A 20,673-nucleotide genomic window follows, 5' to 3' on the forward strand; every position below is an offset into this window, starting at 1 on the left:
AGACTAGGGGATCAGTGAGAGTGCCAGGCCAGACTAGGGGATCAGTGAGAGTGCCAGGCCAGACTAGGGGATCAGTGAGAGTGCCAGGCCAGACTGGGATGTGCAGCCCAGCAGCGAGCCGGTCTTCACAAACCACCTCCCCTCTAGGTGGGGCTTCTGTTGCAGAAAGGGCGGTGTGCTTGTAACTCCTGCACATCTTCTAGGGCTTTGTCATTTCTCTTTATTCTTGTATCCTGGGATAGTCTGTTATGTATGTTGCAAACATTTCTCCTACTTTATTCAGTGTTGTTTGTGATGGTGGTTGGCTCACACAGAACTTCAATTATATCAGATTGAGAAATCTTCCTTTTAAGGTACTAAGGCGTTGCTGCGTTTAGTTTTTAACTCCTAGCATTTAGACAGAACTAGCTGAATTTTAATAAGTTTTTTATTTTTTTAATCGGGAAAAATCAGTTGTAATTTTTTCAGATAATTTCTGATTTTCTTGTTCTCTCGTCTCTCCCCGTACTCCATTTACATGTATGGTATACCATTTATGGTTTTCCCACAATGCTTACAGGTTGTCTGTGGTTTCTTCCTCTAGGGTTTTTTCTTTAAAAGCACTTTCAATTTGTGTGATCTCTGTGATCCTTTTATCGAGTTCACTGCATCTCTTCTAGACACAGGTGATCTATTTTTTTTTTTTTTTTTTCCTTTCTGTATTTTAGGGAAGGGTGTTCAGGGTCTCACTACTAGATCGAACTCCTAGTGATTCTCCTCTGTGCAGCCTCCGAGAGCTGGGATTGCAGGCTCGCGCCACCACGAAGGGTCTCAGTTGCTGTCTCAGCATGCCCTGGGGCCAGGGCCTGCCCGCAGAGGTGATCTAAGTGCTGAACTAAACTGCAGCATTATTTCTGTTTCCATGTTTTGGGTGTCTGGCATTTAAATCCAATACAGTGTAACACAGCTTCTATCCATAACATACCCATGCTGTGTCTTTTTCTTTGGTCTTTGTGTTACTTAAGTGCCCAAACTAAGTTCTGTCATCTGTGTCCTATTTGGTTGTGATTCACTGGTAGCTTGCTCTCTTCAGACTTGTAGAAGATGTGGAAGTCTGATGTGGAATACATTAAGGGCTGTAGACAGCTTGAGATAGTAAGGATTTGCAGTCAGCTAGTCAGGCGGAGTTGGGCTCTTTGCAATTGTTGCTAGGTGAGCTTCGCTGTTGTTGTGGGCCGCATAGCACCCTCCTCTGGGGGCTTTTTTCTCTCACTTCTTGGCTTCAGTTCAGCTCTTCCCTTTGTACTGTCCTACAGATGCTCTCTTACTACCCAGTGGCAGCTCACAGTCATTATTGCTGATGACTTGATGGGGAATGTGAGTTTTACTAATGTTCTGGGCGGTGTGGTGTGGTGGTGTGGTTTACATTTAGCCCCTGCTCTTTGCACTGAGCTGCATCTCAGCCCCTTTTATTTTCAGACAAAAGCTTGCTTAGTCACTCAGGCTGGGCTTGTATTTTTAGTCCTCCTGCCTCAGCCTCCCAGCATGTATGTGCCACACAGTCAGTGGTCCTCCATTTTTGAACTGTGAAGTGGCCCTGTGTGTCAAGGACGTGGCCTACGCAAGTATTTCTGCTTCTCTGGGAGTAGACTGTTCTCACTCATCCCTCCCCAGCTGCAGGACCTCCCTCCCCCTCTGTGATCTTGAAGCTGTTCTCCTTGCAGATTGACAGGGTTTGGGTTGTGTGGTTTTCCTTCCAGAAGCTGTGGGGATAGCCACCAGTGCCCTGAGGCTACAGCCCTGAGAGAGCCTTTCCACTGCAGACTCAGCCTTTTCTTCCTTAAAAGGTAGGGTAAAAGCTAGCACCAGAAGAGCAGCATTCTCCCTGAGATGCTGGTGGGATTCTTGGTGGAAACAGCCTCAGAGGGCCAGGAACAGTCCTGTGACTTCACACTCTCCCAGCAGCTGCTCAGTCTGGAGGCTGCGGCCTCACTGAGGCACGAGCGCTTGGGTCTTTATGGCTCCCTGAAGGCATTTGTCTTTTTTAGGGGGGATGGTAGATTCTGTTTGTTTGTTTGTTTTGTTTTTGGTATTTTAGGACGGTGTACAGGGTCTCTATGTAGATCAGACTCATGATACAATTTTTTTTTAATGAATTCAAAACAAAAAAAGCAAGTCATTAGTTTGCTGTCTTTCCAGGTATTTTCTTATAAGAGAAGGAGCTATATTGTTCCACATCTGTTCCTTTCTGAGCCTAGCTGGGTAGCTAGTTGTCAGAACACAGTAGATTGTGTGAATTGTCACCTTTATCACCTCCCTTTTTATTCATTGTTCTTTGTCTTTTAGTCATATAAAATACTAAGCTCACACACATCACAGAGGTGTGTTTCGGGACTCTGTTCTGCCTCATAGTGAGTTCTTTGCCATAATCCTCAAACCACATTGTCTTATTACTCCATTTTGTCATATATTTTGATGTCTAACAGAGTCTTAGTTTCTTTACTTGTCGCTGAGACAAAATACTCAGTACCCACCAGTTACCAAAGGAAAGGCTTACTTAGCTCGTAGCTTGTGGGGGTTTCAGTCTATAATCTTCTGGCCTCAGGGTGGAGTGGTGCATGGCAGAGGGCAGTAGTCCATAGCAGCGGAAAACAGCGAAAGCAGCAAACAAGGGCAACAAGCCTCTTTCTGTCTTTCTTTCTTTCTTTCTTTTTTTTTTTTGGCGGAACCAGGGATTGAACTCAGGCCCTTCCACTTGCCAGGGAAGCGCTTATTCTACTGAGCCATCTCCCTGGACTGGCCCCAAGCCTCTTTCTCTCTTTCTTTCTTTCTTTCTTTCTTTCTTTCTTTCTTTCTTTCTTTCTTTCTTCCCTCCCTTCCTTTCTTCCTTCCTTCCTTCCTTCCTTCCTTCCTTCCTTCCTTCCTTCCTTCTTTATTCCTTCCCTCCTTCCTTCTTTCCTTTCCCTTTTATTGTATCCAGTCTCCTGGGATTACGGCGGTGCCAATCTAATGGGTGGACTGACCCAGCAGTTACCCACCTTAATCCCAGCACTTTTCTACACATAAATCACGTGCTATAGATTCAAATGACCCAGGCTGTCCACAAATGCCGTGACCACATGAGGCTCTGGGGGCAGCGAGGCCTGAGCCACAACATTGTATCTCCTTCATTGTTCTTCATTTTAAAAAGTGATACTTGCTTTTGTATGAATTTGATTTACCATGGCAAGTTTCTATAAATGTTGAAATTCAGTTGAGATTGCACTGGGTCTATAGGTGGAGCTTTAAGTAGAGTTGACATCTTTTTAATACTGGATTTTCCCATCTCATAACTTTTTGTAGCTATTTATTCAGGTCCTATTTATTCAGTTCAATATTTTTCTTCATGATATTCTTATATGTGAGTTACAACCAATATGTATTAGCGCAGGTTTATTGAGCTTATTGCACCAAGGGAAAATAATTACAGGAGCATCTCACTGAGGGGGCTTGGAAGGGCTTCTCATAAGGTTTACGTTTGTAGGGAACCATTCAAGGAGGATTAAAAGAGCTGAGGCCAGTATTTTACTCTCAAAGATTATTTGCTTGAAATGTTATTTTATATGTGAATGACTCATTGTTCAGTTTTACCTAACGAGGGATCATTTCTGTGTAGTGCTGCATAAGGGGATACAGGATCTCCTTTCAATGCGAGATGTTTCTATGCATATTAGTGTGATTCTTTAGTTTTTCTTTTTTCCCTCTAGCAAAATCCACTGTATAATACAGCGAGATGCAAGGCATTCCAGTGTGATCTCACTAAAGATGACCTTTTGGATCATGTGTCGCGGGAGTCTGTCGATGTTGTCATGTTGATATTTGTGCTGTCAGCTATTCACCCTGATAAGATGCACCTTGTCTTAGAGAACATTTACAAGGTTGGTAACTCGGCGCTGTGCTTACGAGGTGCTCATCCCAGCCCCCTTGCTTACCTTCCCCCGCGGCTTGGGTACTGCCCAGAGGCAGGGTCCCCGCTCTCGTCAGCTGCATTCATCAGCAGCCTGTGCAGCCAGCAGGGGTTTCTGCACAGCACACCCACTCCATCCGCTTTGCGCTGCTTGGCCACCTTGCACGCGAGGCCTGTGTTGCAGTTGTGCTGTGAAGTGGGGTTGTGGGTTAGTAGTCAGTAGCACAGTCTGGGGTGAGCGCGGTGGAGTGCAAAACCTGGCCTCCCCGTTGGGCAGCCCCCTTCACCTCTCCAAGCCTTAGGGTCCTTACCTAGAAGTGCAGTGCCAGCAACATGGCATCATGTGGGTTTTATTGTTTTAAAAAGTGAAGCTGAGCATGGTGACACACTCCGCTAATCCCAGCACTCAGCTCAAAGCCAGCCTGAACTGCATAGTGAGACCCTGTCACAAAAAGACAAAAAATAAAAATGAAGTCATGAGGTAGAAATTTCAAGACACTGGAAACTTCTTAGGGAATTATTCTCCCTTATGATAGTACTTTTTTGAACATTTAAATCCTGCCACACTGGTGTGAGTCTTTGCTTGTGAAGTTTATAAAGCTTTTTTGTTCTTCCACTCTCTACCCCTGGTGTCTGAGGATGTACAGACCTAACACATACCCACAAGGAGGCATGGAACTAACTGAAGAGAAGGAAAGGAATCAGGGAAGAGAGGTTAGGATCACCTGATTTAGAGTTCTAAGGGAAGGCAGAGGGTTCCAATAGATGAGGAACTAGAAAGCTGCAGAGATGGAGGAAGCAGGATAAAAAGTGACTTGTCTGCCAGTGAGAGGGGATTGAGAGGGGTTCTAGTTCTTAGTGTTGAGGTTTTTAGAATGTTACCATGACGGGTAAGATAGAGTTTAGATAGAGTGGCAAACAAGATCTTTAGAAAAGAGAAGAGCAAATTTTTAAGAAACAAGAAATTAAAAAAAAAAAATTTTTTTTAAAGTAACTAGCATATTTAGAAACATTGAAATTGAAGCAAAAAATGGACAGCCCCACACCTGGGGCACGCTGAAATGGCAGTTGAGACTGGGTGTGGTTGCTCGGTCTGTAATCCCAGCTCTTGGGAGGCTGTAAACAGGCAGATTACTATGAGTTCAATCTAGTAGTGAGACCCTGAATACCCTGTAGGCCCTTCCCTTAAAAAAAAAAAAGAAAAAAAAACTAAAATAAAATGGAATAGCATTCAGATTAGGACAGTAAGCCAGAAGAATATATTCCTCACAAAATGGGGGTAGTGACACCAGAATGATAAGTGACAGTAAGGGGTAGTGGGTGATATAATTTGATAATGAGATTTGGGGAAAAGCTGTACAGAGAGAAAAACGGTGAATACGCGTAATGTAGTAAGGGTAACAGTCCCCTCACGAGGCCTAGTGGTACCAGATGGTGGAGACACAGGAGACACAGCCTGACTTTAGAAGTTCAAGGGAGATGTGTCCTCAGGAGATAGCTTTCTGTGAGAATAAGAATGCGAAGGGCGGGGCCAGGGAAATGGCTCAGTAGAATAAGTGCTTGCCTGGCAAGCTCAAGGGCCTGAGTTCAATCCCCAGTTCCACCAAAAAAAAAAAAAAAAGAATGTGAAGGGAGCATTCAGAAAGGGTGGTGAAGTTCAATCCCCGGTTCTGTGAAAAGAAAAGAAAGGGTGGTGGACACTTAGTAACTTCACTGACAAAGGGTTTCAGGTATTGGGGGAGAGTTGGAGATGGGGTAGAGTAAGATAAGAACCTGGAACCTCGTGGCTTCATGGGGATGAGAGAGGCCACTGTCAGGGATCATGTGTCACTTGACAAAATGTCATTTTGTCATTGTATAAACATGGAAAAGTGTGCGTACACAAGCCTACTGCATAGAGTGGAGCCCACCACTTCGTAGGCTGTGTGTGACAGCCTATTGCTTCTTGAGTCGTGACAACACAATGTTAATGTGATCGCAAGATTAAAGCAAGAATAACCTGGGGAGATGGCTCAGTAGAATAAGCGCTTGCCTGGCAAGCACAAGGGCCTGAATTCAATCCCAGTTCCACAAAATAAATGAATAAGTAATAATAATAATAATTAATAATCATCATAATAAAGCAAGAACGAGAAACATGATGCATGCAGGTGGCACAGTGCACACAAGATATGTGAGGCTGCTGCTGGTGTAGCCCCACATACTGGCTTATAGTCAACTTTTTTTAATAAGCAGGTGTACGTTCTACAATTAGAAGAAAATTTACAGCATAGTGTGCAATGGTTTGGATATGGTTGGGATTGCGCCCCAAGAGTTTTATCAGTTGGAAGCTGGGCCTCCAGTGCGGCAGTGTGAGAAGCACTAGAACTTTGAGGGTACAGCCTATGGCAGTGATGGCAGGCCTTTCAGAGCCCACGCGCCAGGCTGCAGCCCAAAACCTACCTACTCATTGCAAAGTTCCAACACTGCAGTTAAACCTGAAAACTCAGGTTTTAGTTTAGAAGAAACCACTTATACAACTTGTGACATCATCACAGAGGATAGGGCTGCATGTACCATAGGCTCGTGGCTGCAGGTAGAAGTGGTCTTTACGTCATTGGAGGCTGCTCTTAGAAGAGATTCAGAGATTTCTTATTGAAACTGTGCTTACTTCTTGTGAGAGAGTTGTAAGTCAGGTCCATCCCCTTGCTCTGTGATCTCTGCCTCATGCCTGGCTCCTGTCAGCCACCATAAAGCCTTCACCAGAGCTAGTGCTGGTGCTGTTGTACCCTTGAAGTTATAACAGTAAAGAAACCTTTTTAAAAAGTTTTCCAGCCTCAAGTATTTTATTACAGTAATGAAAAGCAGAGTGATACATGTAGTAAGTACATAAACCAGTGACACAGTCATTTAGTATCATGCTTTACTTTTATATGACTGGAAATATAATTAATAGGTTTGTTTAGATCAGCACCACCACAAACAGTGCATGTTATGGTGTTACTACAGTTACAACTTCACCAGGTGATCAACTCCATTATAATTTATGACACCGCTGTAATACATGTGGACTATTGCTGACATACCTTCATTATGACATACCTTCTACTTAACATTATACTGGAGGTGCTAGTGAGCTCAAAAATACAAGATTTAAATAAAGAATTTGAGGATGAGAGCTGGGGATACAGCTCAACTGTACAGTGCCTGGCTGGCAAGCACAAGGTCCTGAGTTCAATTCCTGGTGCAAAAAAAAAAAAAAATTTGAGAATGAGGCACAGGCTCAATATTTGCAGAAAGTTTATCAGAAAGTGTTAGAGGAATCACAAAAGAGAGGCACAAAAGCCTATGGCAGCTGCAATAATGAGGTCGGAATGGGCGTGCCTGAATCAGCAGCCTCTGGTTTGTTGCTGACAGACACCCCTGCTCAGTCAGACTCAGCTATATGACTTTTGCTGTAGGCTGCATAGGAAGACCTCTGGGAGACCCCAAATACAGGAAATGAAGGCAGTGGACTTGGAGGATGTGACTGTGACCTTCACCACAGAGGAGTGTCTTTTGCTGGATCCTTCCCAAAAGAAACTGAGCTATAATGTGGAAAACCTTTTGGAACATTCCTGCAGTAGGAAGAAAATGGGAAATTGAAGATGAGTGCAAAAATTCTGAGATAAATCTTAAGTCAGGAGGAAGAGAGATTCTGCCAGTATGCAAGTATAGAGTCAATGTGGAGAAATCTGGCTGGACTCCAGATCTTAATGTGAACATGATACTCCTGGTTTAAAACTACATGAAAGCCTTGTAGATAGAGAAATCCTGATCACAGCTCACACAGAACTCGGGATCTGAATTTGGAGGAGTGAGTCCAGCACAGTGGTGTATACCTGTAATCCCAGCACTCGGGAGGCTGATGCAGGAGAATCACCACAAGTTTAAGGTGAGCCTGGGCTGCATAGTGAGTTCAAAGCCAGCCTGGACTACATAATGAGACCCTGTCTCAAAAAGAAAAGGACAATCCTCAGTACCACCACCGGAGGGAAAGAGAAAAAGGAAAAAGCGGGGAGGGGGAGACTGTACAAATAGGAATATGGGAAAACCTACAATTACTTTCACTACTTTCATAAGGCAGGGTTGGAGATATAGCTCAGCAGCATAAACACCTGCCTGGCATGCACAGGTCTTAAGTTTGATCCTTGATACAAAAGAATAATAATAATACAAAGGACTCACTGGAAGGAAAGCCTATAAATGTAAGCAAAAAAAATAAAAAAAAATAAAAGAATGTAAGCAATGTGGGAACGCCTTTAGTTCTTCCAGTTACATTCAAGTACATGAAAGAATGCACAGTGGGGAGAGACCCTGTAAATGTAAGCAATGTGGGAAAGCAGTCAATCCAGCAACTTACAGAGACATGAAAAGAAACAGTAGAAAGAACCTTTTCTTAATGTAAGCAATGCCTACACTCTGTAGACACAGTCACCTTCAGGTACATGAAAGGATTCACACCAGACAGAAGCCTTGTGTACGTAAGCAGTGTGGGAAGCTCTTTACTGATGCATGTATGGACACGAAAGAACTCAGTGTGGAGAAGCCTTGTATATGTCAGCAGTGTGGGAAATCTTTCATATATAGCAGCACACTTCATATGCGTGGGATCACTGTGGGAAGAAATCCCATGTGTGTGAGCATGTAAGAAAGCCTTTTCTTCCAGATGTTTTCATATACATGAAAGAACTGGAGAAAAACCAGTGTATATAAGCAGTGTGGAAATACCCTTACTGGTAAATACATTTATAGACATGAAAGAATTCAACAGTATGGAGAAACCTTGTGTATGTCTGTAGTGTGAGAAAGCCTTAACAAGCAGTACACTTCATAGACATGAAATAATCCACAGTGGAAAGAAATACTGCATGTGTAAACGCTCTGGGAAAACCTTTGCTTCTAGCTATTTCTGTAAAAATGAACTCACACTGAAGAAAAACCCTCTATATAAGCTGAGCCTGGTACACGCCTGTAATCCCAGCACATGGTTGTTTTATTTTTTGTTTTTGGTGCCTAGGGCTTCCAACTTGTTAAGCAAGTGTTCTACTTATGAAGTAAATCCCCAGCCCCAATTCCAGCACTTGGGAGGCTGAGGCAGGAGGATGGTTGAGAGTTCAAGACCAGCCCAGGTTACAAAGTGAGCTCAAGGCCTGCCTGAGCTGCATAGTGAGACCCTGTCTCAAAAAGATTAAAATTAGGGGCCAGGGAGATGGCCTAGTAGAATAAGCGCAAAGGCCTGAGTTCAATCCCCAGTTTCACAAAAAAAAAAAAAAAAGATTAAAAGTAGGGCTAGCCAAATAGTTCAGCGGATTAAAGCGCCAGCAAGCAGGCACAGGGGCCAGGGTTCTCGATCCTTGGGCCTGCTGGCCCCACCCCTGGGATGTGCTAAGACAGCAGTTGAGACTGGGCGTGGTGGCAGTGCCTGTAATTCCAAGTCTTGGGAGGCTGTAAACAGGTGGGTTACTAGAAGTCAGATCTAGTAGTGAGACCCTGGACACTCTGTAGACCCTTCCCTAACAACAACAACAACAAAAAAAAAAAATTAAAGGAAAAAATTAGGGTTTTTTTTTTTTCCTGGAACTGAGGATTGAACCCAGACCCTTGTGCTTGCCAGGCAAGTGCTAATTCTACTGAGCTATCTCCCCAGCCAAAAAATTTAGTTTTTATGCTCAGGTTGCCATGACTTTATTTTAGTGGTAACTTGTCCATTATTCATAATACATATGAAGAAGTAAAAGATGGTGTGAGTGTCCCATTGCCAGAGACCAACAGGACTATAACTTTTGCCAGATGGGGTATAATTAATCATCATCATAAATCCCTGATGGAATGGTTTTGGCAGGATAGACATGAGAAATGGAATATAACACAGAGCTGAGAAATAGATCCATATTTCTAATCTACAGAAACCTGATACCCTAGCAGTGGCTTTGATCACTAGAAAGGGAAACACTGCTCAATAAATGTTGCTCATTGTTGTTTCATTCAGTAGCAAAAAGCAAAAATGGATTTCTTCACAGCTTATATAAAAATCATTCTTAGATGAGTTAAACACTTGGATAAAAAAGGCAAAAACTGGGAGCTGGGGAGATGGCTCAGTGGAATAAACGCTTCCCTGGCAAGCACAAGGGCCTGAGTTCAATCCCTGGTTCCACAAAAAAAAAAAAAAAGATGATAAAACAATTAGGAGTTTCTGTTCTTCAGAAGACGATGTAATGTACAAAACTAAAAAATATGAGTTAGTAAAAGTAGTTTATTTTATTTTACTTTTTTTTTTTTTTTTGGAACTAGGGATTGAATTCAAGCCCTTGTGCTTGCCAGGGAAGTGCTTATTCTATTGAGCCATCTCCCCAGCCCCCAGTAATTTATTTTTATTTTATTTTGGAAATGTTTAGATCTTTAATTTCCATTTTAGATTTTTAAATGTTTTTGTAGGCCGGCCAAATAGATCAGCGGATTAAAGCGCCTGTGCAGGGGCTGGGGGTTCCATCCAGGGCCTGCTGTGCTGGCTCCGCCCCCCGTGGTGTGCTGAGACAGCAATTGAGACTGGGCGTGGTGGCATGTGCTTGTAATCCCAGCTCTTGGGAGGCTGTAAACAGGCAGATCACTACAAATCCTATCTAGTAGTGAGACCCTGAACACCCTCTAGACCCTTCCCTAAAATAAAAAAAAAAGTTTTTGTATAGAAGATTATTACAGCTAGCTGAGTCTAGTAAAAAGGTTATGACTTATTCTTAAAAAAGTGAAAATTTGAATCATAAATGTGATGAGCTGGTAGTTGGTACTGTCACTGAGACACTGCTGCCACCTAGTGACGACAAACCTCTAGGACAGCGGGAGTGTGAGCCCAGCAGTTTCCAGATGTTTGCAGCTTCCTCACCCTTTCCTAGGTCTAATAAATTCATCAGTGCCTGTGGAGCAGTGCGTGTATGTTCTGTTGGAATTCCATTTGCTAGTTGGTGACACTGTCATTGGCTCTACTACAATTTCTCCCCCCCCAGTGGTACCGCTTGGAGCTGATACTTACTAGGCATGGTGGCACATGCCTGTAGTCCAGCACTTGGGAGACTGAGGCAGGGAGATCGTTGCAAGTTCAAGACCAGCCTAGGCTATAACGTGAGTTCAAGGCCAGCCTGAGCTGCATAGTAAGACCCTGTCTCCAGAAGATACCATATTAGGCAAAGGTTCTACCACTGCAGCATGTCTAAGCCCTGAGTTCAGTCTGTACAGCAGGTAGCATGCATTGCAGTGGTTTTGCAAGGTAAGCCTCCTACACTTGGGAGTATACCATTGGGTGACAATTTAGAACTGCAGTACAGAAGGTCAGCCCTGAGGAAGGCTCATGCCTCACAGGCCTAAAGTATGCTCTATACTTAAAGAAAGACCCCAGAATCACAGATGTGATGTCGGCAGGAATATATCCATCCATCTCATCCTTCTGGACCAGACTGGCAGGGGAACCCAGAGCAGGGTGGCAATTAAGGCTGCACTGGGCTGCCTTGGCCCTCGTAGACAGCCTTTTCTAGGCCATCTGTCACCTTCATGAACTCCAGGTATGAGCTGTAGTGTGTGCATTCAAAGCTGCTACTCCCACGCACGTGTGCCAGGAGTCTGGTGTTCCTGGGACGATGACATCATCAGCCAGAAGTACTGTCCTTTCCGCAGTAGGTGACATTCCTCTAGGAGATGGGTGTCTGGCAAGTAGTGGTCTTTCAGTGGTCAAGGAAGACCATGTCCAGCGTGTCCACATCATACTTCTTCAGCTGGGGGATGAGGTCATAGGAGGCTCCAAGCAGGACAGCGACCTTGTCCTGAAGGCCTGTGCAGTCCATCCAGCTCTGTTGAGTGGTGGCTCTGTAGTCCGGTTGATCTCCATGGTGAGTAGTTGCCCACCAGGTGGCAGCAGGCGGGCTGAGTGTACAGCTGAGGAGGTGCAGTAGGACCCTAGTTTCAGCACCAGGGAAGGAAGGGCCATACTCCTGAATCGCTTCACCCATGATCTAACCAGTGGGGTGTTTGGGGCAGGCGTGAGCACAGGTAGACAGAGGGAACTCAGCAGTTCACCCTCTCTGCATCTGGCAGCAGTCGCTCCTCCTCCATCCTCTACCCACTGCTGGAGAGGGTCTTTTTCTGGGGTTGGGGTTGAGACAATAAAAGTAATGCATAATCTGCGTAACAAACAATAGCTAGGCTATGGAGACTATGTAAAGAATTCCTGCCTATCACTAAGAAGACAAGTTACGAAAATGAACAGGTGTGCAGGATCATCTTATAGGACGTGAGATGGTGCCCTCAGTAACCTCAGGTACCCAAGAAACATAAAATACACTAACATCATAATGAGACACTATTGGATTAGCAAAATTAAGAAGCCCGGCTAGAAAGGGCCGGGGCTATAGCTCAGCAGCACCATAAGGACCATAATTTTGAAGTAGTGGTGAATGAGAGAAAGGTATTTGCAAAAGCTGTAGGTGATGTGAGAGTATCTGATTTCCTTTAGTGTAGAAATTTTAGTTGCTTTCGTTCATGATTGAAGAATGCTAAGTTTCCACTGGAAGCAGTGAAAATAAAGTTGTAGCTCTTTACTTAAATTGACTCTCTCTCCCCTGCTCCAGCTCTGATCTTAGACGTCTGCCCTGGTCCTCTAGATTAGGGGTTTATGTTCTAGGGAGGGCAGGGGAGGAGCGAAGGGCAGATGCAGCACTGCTGATCATGGTGACGTGGAAGTGGGCAGAGGGTTTGAGGTATCATTCACAGCTAACGTATGGTACACTTATTTTTGTAGGGGTTTTGGGGGTTACTATTACATGATAAGTCCTACAATTCTAAGTATGGTGGTACCTTGGCTCACAAGCTTGATTCTTTCTGCAATTCTGGTTACAAACTGAATTGGATAAGAACCAGATCAAACATCAATGTTGACCTGTTGTCTAATTCCCTTTGCAATTAAGCCTGAATACTGAGATTTTAGATTTTTTTGTTTTGTTTTTATATTTTAGGGAAGGGTCTACAGGGTGTTCAGGGTCTCACTACTAGATCACACTCATAGTGTTCTGCCTGTTTACAGCCTCCCAAGAGCTGGGATTACAGGCACGCACCACCATGCCCAGTCTCAATGGACATCTCAGCACACCCTGGGGGCAGAGCCAGCACGGCAGGCCTGAGGATCGAACCTCCGGCCCCTGCACCTGCATGCAGGCACTTTAATCTGCTGAACTATTTGGCCAGCCCAGTGACATGAATTTATAGCTTCCTACATTCCTATCAACTGTTCAGATATGGAATTTCCTCTTTTCTTTCCTCTCCCCCCCTTGTATTAATAAAATTTACATAGTTTTAGTGGGTAGGAAACATTATATTAAGAAAAAAGAAAAAATTGACTTGAGCTGTCCCAAGTCATGCTTCTTTAGTGACATGTTGCATTTCAATATCCTTCCTAGTTTTACTCTCCAATGGAAAATTTTTTCCAACTCATTTGGAATGAGTTTTCAGCCGCAGTCTCCTTTACCTTCTGTGCAATCACAGCTGGTTCATTCATCTGAAGTCATGTGCTTAATCGGGCGATTACTAGAGAGAAAGGCAGTTCTCAGCCGCTGTTGATGAGACAGGCACCCTGTGGCCAGCTCCTCAGCCTGACGTGAGCAATCACAGTGCTAAGCTGACATTGTGTGTGTCTTACTACTCCAAGGGATTAAACCCTAAACGTCCAAGCTAGCATGGCAGCACATGTCTGGTAATCCCAACACTCAGAAGCTGAGACAGAGTTGCTGCAGATTTGCGGGCAGCCTGGGCCACGTAGTTCATGAAAAGTATATTGTCTCAAAAAAAGGTTAAAGTTCCTTTCCCCTGCCCCCCGGTACTGGGGATGAAACTCGGGGACACTCTGCCACTGAACTACATCTTCAGCCCTTTTTAAACTTTGAGACAGTGTCTTGCTCAGTAGCCTGTGCCGGGCTAGAACCTGTGATCCTCCTGTTTTAGCTTCCCAGGTATCTGGGCTTAGCAGGTGTGCATTAACAGTGCCTGGCTTCCCTCTAGGCTTTGTGTTTTTTTGGATTTGGGTTTGGTTGTGTGTGTGTGTGTGTGTGTGTGTGTGTGTGTGTGTGTGTTTAATAGGATAGCAAAGTACACCAACTTTGTCATCAGAAGTCCTGAATTTTGATCTTCTGTATGTCACTGACTTTCCTTGAGACATTCGGCAAGTAAGCCATGTTTACTGTGAGTGGGTAAGTCAGTACCTAGCGTACCCATTTCTTGGCATTGTTGAATGAAATAATACAATACTGGAAAGTGCCTGGGTTATGCAGACATCAGTGCATAACTATTATTTTACATATAAGAAAACCTCTGAGGGTTGAAACTACTTGCTCAGCTAGCTGATGGGAAGAACTAGAGTTTCAGTTGTGATTCCGCAGTACTGAGTGTTCTTTCCTCTGTCCCATGCAGTTTTTCCTTCTTTCTGAAATGAAGAATAAGTCCCTTGTGAACTAAGTTTTTCAGGATTTTTCCTTCTTGATTATTAACATTTGAAAACTTAGCCTTTCTTCCAAGGTAAGACTGTTTTTATCTAAGAGGCTTTTCTTTACTGACAACACATAGGAGGTGTGCTAGTATTCATAGCTTTTCAGAAAGCAAGCATCACCATATGGCCCACTTTGTATTCTGCAAAGCTGTGGCTCTTTGGGACGCCTCTCTGATACCTAATCTCTGGAAGGCTTTCATGTGGGACTCACCTCCTGGTCCTGAACTGGTCCCCTCCCTCAGCTGTTGAACGCTGGCCTGATCCACTTGTAGGGGGAAGTCCAGCACAGCCTGAAAGTATAGGGAAAAACTATCTCTCCCTTCTGAGCCTCTCTCTTCCTTTGATGAGAATGGAATGGAACCTTTCCAGTGCCCCAGAACTAGTGGATGTGTCTGTCCCCTTGCTGCGTTTGACCTAAATGTGAGTGCTGAGAAGCTGATGGGTGACTATGAGCGTATCTCGGGAGCTTGTCAGCTGTCATTTCTCATATCCCGGAGGAGAATCACCACACTCCATCCTCTCAGCACTGGGCAGCAGTTCGTTGAGAAGTGGCAGGCTGGCAAGGCCAAGCAAGAGCCAGTGCTTAGCGTAGTGAGTGGGCAATGTGTTCCTGTAGCGCAGTGGGCCCAGAGCTGGACTTAGAAATGGGGGAACCAGCCTGAATCAGTAAGGAGCCAAAATGATGTTTGTTTGTTTGTTTTTTAAAAAAGAAGTTGAGCAATTTGAGTACTAGGAAATGGCTAACAAAATGTTGGGAGAATATGCTTTACTGAGGATAGGTTTGTTTTGTTGACCATCTTTTGTGTTTTGTGTGACCCTGGGCTTTAGAATGCCCTACAAGGCACTAGAACACGCTCTAGTGTCGTGATCCTCAGTCCGATCTTACATTCCTTTCATGAGCAGGCCCTTTCCCTCCATGTTATGAGTATAGTAATTACCACAAATCTAAGTTATTTTCATTCCTGACAGATTTCAGTTTATTTGATGGGGTTCACACATTACATGCAGCCTGCTTTTGTTTTGTAGGTATTAAAACCAGGGAAAAATGTCCTCTTCCGTGACTATGGGCTGTACGATCACACTATGCTTAGGTTTAAAGCCAGCAGCAAACTTGGAGAAAACTTTTATGTTAGACAAGATGGAACCCGATCATATTTTTTTACTGAAGGTAAGATGAATGGAATCTGTCCTTAAGACGCTGTATTTGCTTCCGTGCTCGGTTGCATCATAACTGCGCGGTGGTGGGGTGGGCATGCAGCTGCCTGTAGTGCACGCACATGGTCCTGGGACGTGCTACCGCACACACTGCTGACCCGCCCTGCTGCGGGGACCTTGTGGCCATCTCTAGGGGCAGCACGGCTTAGCATGGGGTTGGCCCACCATCTGGGTGCCCTGGGAGAGCTGTGACGGAAGGGAAAGGGAGAGCCAGCTTCACTTTGCTCAATCAGAAGAGAACAGGTCGTATTCCCTGGAGGTTACTTTCCCAGGTTTCAGAGGCAAGCAGCCTTTTTCAGTAAAAGTGGTTGATCTTTATATATACAACTCTGTTTTAAAGGGATGTGCAAAAAGGCATTTTGGGTAAGAAAGTGCTGTATTCCATTGTTTTGAGTATTAGTTTCAAGCTACATAGTCATGTGGGCTATAGATACCTGTTTGATCTGTTTTTACAAATATCTTTATATCTTGAAATATCCTTTTAGGTACTAAAAATTAAAGACCACTGATTATCATTAAAATCACAAAAGTCATAAAAATATCAAGAGTAAATAGAGAAGGTATTTTAATATTTGAGTAATTAAAATCTGATTAAACCAGCCATAAAGAATTGAGAAGACAGGCAGTGTCCGCGAAGTGTGTAGGAGCACATCTTCCAGGAGAACGCTCTTTGTTCTCTGCTCTGTAACCACGTGTCCTTGTCTCGCTTGGTAAGTGGTGGTACGTCACTGCGGTGGAGTCCTCTGGGGACGCCTCACCACCGGGTGATGTCGCTCCCGGCTTTGCTCACAGGAGTTCCCCTCCTCCTCCTCCTCCTAGGACGAATGAGGTGCTTGATATGAACCATTGGTGCACACACTTGGAATTTATCCACTTTGAACTCTGTTTCTTTGTAATCAGACTTCTGTATTTGTAACTTATTCATGGGACAATCTGGATGTACTCCAGGCTAGCCTTTTACTATTCCTGGTTATATTGTTTAACTCGATGTTTCTATTTGGGTGTAAGACCACAAGATGTGTTTGTATCAGTTTTTTAAAACACTTTAAATTTTAGGGCCTGGGAGATAGCTCAGTGGCCTAAGCACATGCCTGGCAAGCATTGAAAAAGTTGTAGTGTTGCCTTTATTTTTTAATTAAAAAAATTTATTTATTTATTTGGCACAGAGTCTCGCTGTGCAGTTCAGGCTCATCATGATCCTCCTGTCTCAGCTTCCCCAGTGCTGGGCCTACAGGCATGCACTACCACGCCTGGTTTCAGGGCCAGCGTGGCATGTGGAGCTGTGGATCAAACTTGGGACCTTGCACTTGCCAGGTAGGCACTTAGACCACCGAACTGTCTTCTCCAGCTCAGCATTGCCATTTTGTTTACCAAAAAAAGAGTCCTCAGACCTCCTAAGCACTGCATACGTCTGCACACTAGCAACCTGCTTGTCTTACAGAATTCCTGACTCGGCTCTTTGTGGGCTCAGGGTATGAAGAAGTGGTAAATGAATACGTGTTCCGAGAGACGGTGAACAAAAAAGAAGGCCTGTGTGTGCCGAGAGTTTTTCTCCAGGGCAAATTTCGCAGGCCTCCACGGGACCTCAGCACTGCGGCCTTGTACCACCAGGCTGGTGATTGCATTTCTCCTTGAAGAGCAGAGTTTAAGAGTCACTCTTTTTTGCAGTACTGGGGATTGAACTCAGGACCTTTTGCTTGCCAGGCAAGCACTTATTCTTCTACGCTTTCTCCCTGGCCCCTGAGTCACTCTTTTTGTTTGTTTGTTTTTATATTTTAATTTTTAAATGAGTAAAGATAGTTTTATATTTTAAAAGAAGCCTGTACGTGTGTATTCTATAAGTGCAAATAAAACTCAAAAGCCTGAAAGTAAAGAAAGTCTCGTGACGTAACATAGTTTAGCCACATCATCTGACTGTAAAATCCGTCAAGACCCAAGAGTGCTGTGACCCTTCAGGTGATTCTTAGCATTGCTCATGTGACTCCTAGTGTGCCTCTAGGTGGCACAGCAGACGACCTTGTAGAAAACTGAGGCAGATACACTAGAATAATACTCCCACGTGCATTTTTAGCTTGAAGGATTGTTTTCTCTTCCTAGCATCTCTGGTGCCTTTCTCTTCCCTCTAGTTCATTTATGTCCCTCTTTAAGACCAGTAGTCCACCAACACCACCTGTGCCACATCTCTGCTCATCCTTGGCCCCTCCATCGCTGGGCCAGTTCCTGGTTGTACTCTTTGCCCTTGGGGAAAGCAAAGGCCACTACCTACCCCCGTAGCCTACATCTGCCCGTACAGTGCTGTTCCTCCAGCAGTATAGCCCATACCCAGTTAGAATTTTAGAGCATGAATGGGCATCAGCATTTCCTGGTGGGAAACAAGCAGTAGGGAGAATGCCGAGGCCAAGACAGGATAGCTGGGATTGTGATGGAAAGCGAGCAGATCTGGGACCTGGCCTGCGGACCTGGCTCCCCAGTGTTGCTGCATTAAAATCGGAGTTCTTTGGGCCCTCCCACAAAACTTAATCCTGAAAGACTTTGTGTCCCTTTTTGCATAGAAAACAGTGTATGAAAACATGGTCCTGTCTCGTAACTACTGCACCTGCAGCAAGCTTGGGCTTTCAACCCCAGCCACATCTGGAGAGGAGTCTCGGTGAGGAGGGGCTGGATAATAGCTGTCATGGTTCTAGACAATCAGAACAATCCTTGTGGTGAGAGAGAGACAGGGACAGAGACGCTGAATCCTGGCAGCATCCCCCCCCCCCGCCCTTTTTTTCTTATTCTTAGTCACAGGGTCTCCCTGGGTAGCGCAGGCAGGCCTTGAACTTGCTCAAGTAGCCCGCTGCCCTCCTTCCTCATGGTCCTCCTGCCGCAGCCTCCCAGTGCTGCGTGCACCACCACGCCCTGCCCAGTCAGCGTTCTTGCTGGGTGCCTTAACAGTGTGTGCTTCCCTTCCTGAGGGGAGCTAGAGAAACCCTGTGGCTCGCTAGATGTTGTTTGGTGTGTTCCTTCCCTTGTTTAGAAGGCTGGAAGGTGGCTATTAGGTAAGAGTGTGAGTGACAAGCAGAGCGTATCTTTTTCAATGTTTCAGTCAAGTTGTGAATACAGCGCCTATGGTGAGCTCCTAGGCCTTCTCACGGGGAAGACAAGCCCTGCCTGGGAGCAGTTGGGGAGGGGGACAGCAAGGGAGGCCCTGAGTGCCGCGGTCCAAGGCTCTTCCCTCTGCTTTTCACCAAATGCAACCCACACTGGCTCTATCCCCTGCCGCCCCACCACAGAGTCCTTGTGCCGTTTTTGCACTAAGCCTGGCCACTACCTCTTGGATTGAGTGGCTGAGCCTGACACAGACAGATGGAGGAAGGAAATGGAGAGCAGGGTGAAGAGGCCGTCTGGCCTCACCTGGTTTAACCTCAGATTAGATTCCTCCTTTGTAAAAGGTGCAGAGCCATATCTGCCTAGTGTTCTGAGGATTAAAGAAAAGAACTGCATGGAACGTATCACACGAAGTAAACCCTTAGGTGCATCGGTGGCAGCTCCTTCGTCCCCAGGTTTTGCACTACTATTGAGGTTTAGTGTACACATGGAAAGGTGCACAAACCAGACACCCTGCCCACTGGGTCCACAGCGTGGACACACTGCTGTACCACGAGTCCTACTGAGGAAATGAATTATCAGTACTCTAGCCCCTCCACATGTCCCTCTAAAGAAACCATTAGTACTCCAGATACTCATGTCCCCTCATAGCCACGGTCCCCCCAGGTAACCACTCATGTTCTTTCCACAGGTGTTTACAGACATCTTACAGAATTTTAAGTAAAGACACTGGAGTAAAGGAAAAGCTAAGCTGAGGCAGAAATAAGACATTAAGGTGGGGGCTGGAGAGATGGCTCAGTGGTCTAAAGCACCTACTTGGAACAAGCTTGGCAAAGCACAGGGACCACGGTTCGATCCTCCAGCACCACATGCCAGCCAGCCGCGCCCCCTGGTGGGCTGAGCTGACCACACACACACACACACACACACACATACAATAAATGTTAAAATAAAAAAATTTAAAAATAAATAAATAAATGTTTATTAAAAAAAAAAAAAAGACATTAAGGTGGCCTTACACACTGAAGATAAATGACATTTGACCCCCTGGAGTCGGGATAAAGGAGCTAAGTAAGCCCAGACTCAAGGCAAACCTGAGGCAGCAGCTCTGGGGTCTGAGGACTTTCCCTCGCTTATAAAGAACATTTTCAACAATTTCATCTTATAACAGATCAAAGTGTCAAATCAAACACCTATCAAAAGATTGTTTCGGATGCCTTCACTTGGTGTCGCTATGGTGTAACCCCCAAAGAAAGAGGCATGTATTCCTCGGGTGGAGAGGACCGAAAGGAAATGTGTCCGGTGGGCTTCAGAATCCTGAAAAGGTGCGTGGACCGTCGGTCCTGCTGACAGTCCTCCGTCTGTCTGTGGTGTTTTTGGTCACAGTTGTCCTCCATTACAAGGGCCTCTGCTTTTGCTCGTCACTGGCTGAGGATGCAGCGGTGAAGCAGGCCAGCAACATCTTCAGACACAGCCTGGAGTTGTTTCTACCAGCAGGAGCAGTGATGGTCCGCAGTTCTTGTCAGTAAAGCCAGGCTGCAAGTGCTGGGGTATCTCAAGCTGGTCCAGTAATATCCCCACATCCAGCAGTAGCGAAGTAGCCACTCAGGGACACGTCCCTCCCCCACCGGCACTGCCAAAATTTATTGGTTGGAAGACATACTCCTTAACTGAATGGGGAGACCTAATTCACATGTGTTTTAGCTGTGAGGCAGTAAAATGGTTTAAATAACTCAAAACAGTTTTTTTCAAAAACAGTTTTTAAAAATTAAGCATAATGAAAGGGTGCCCCCTTCCCTGCTGTCTCCGTGTGCTCTCTGGGTACACCACTACTGTGCCCCCAGGTGAAGACACCAGGGAGAAGGTTCTCCACGATTTGCGTGCCCAAGAGAGGGAGGCCACC

General features: G+C 45.1%; 1 protein-coding gene and 1 pseudogene across 6 annotated transcripts in view; one reads left to right on the forward strand and one right to left on the reverse strand.

Annotated features, from left to right (window-relative positions):
- Mettl6 (methyltransferase like 6) overlaps positions 1 to 20,667 on the forward strand; it is a 25,804-nt gene extending 5,137 nt beyond the window's left edge. For 2 of the 6 annotated variants that reach the window (XM_023715736.1, XM_023715735.1), the window contains exons 4-6: positions 3,726 to 3,896; positions 15,495 to 15,636; positions 17,125 to 17,413. In XM_023715736.1, coding sequence (XP_023571504.1) covers positions 3,726 to 3,896; positions 15,495 to 15,636; positions 17,125 to 17,318 — 507 coding nt within the window. In that variant the 3' untranslated portion in view covers positions 17,319 to 17,413. The other 4 variants (XR_002821189.1, XM_023715737.1, XM_023715738.1 and 1 more) reach the window with 4 other exon arrangements.
- On the reverse strand, positions 11,373 to 11,921 carry LOC105742232 (annotated as a pseudogene).
- Positions 20,668 to 20,673: the final 6 nt, after the last annotated feature.

This window comes from Octodon degus, unplaced genomic scaffold (genome assembly GCF_000260255.1).
Source record: "Octodon degus isolate 3935 unplaced genomic scaffold, OctDeg1.0 scaffold00043, whole genome shotgun sequence".
Taxonomy (NCBI): Eukaryota; Metazoa; Chordata; class Mammalia; order Rodentia; family Octodontidae; genus Octodon; species Octodon degus.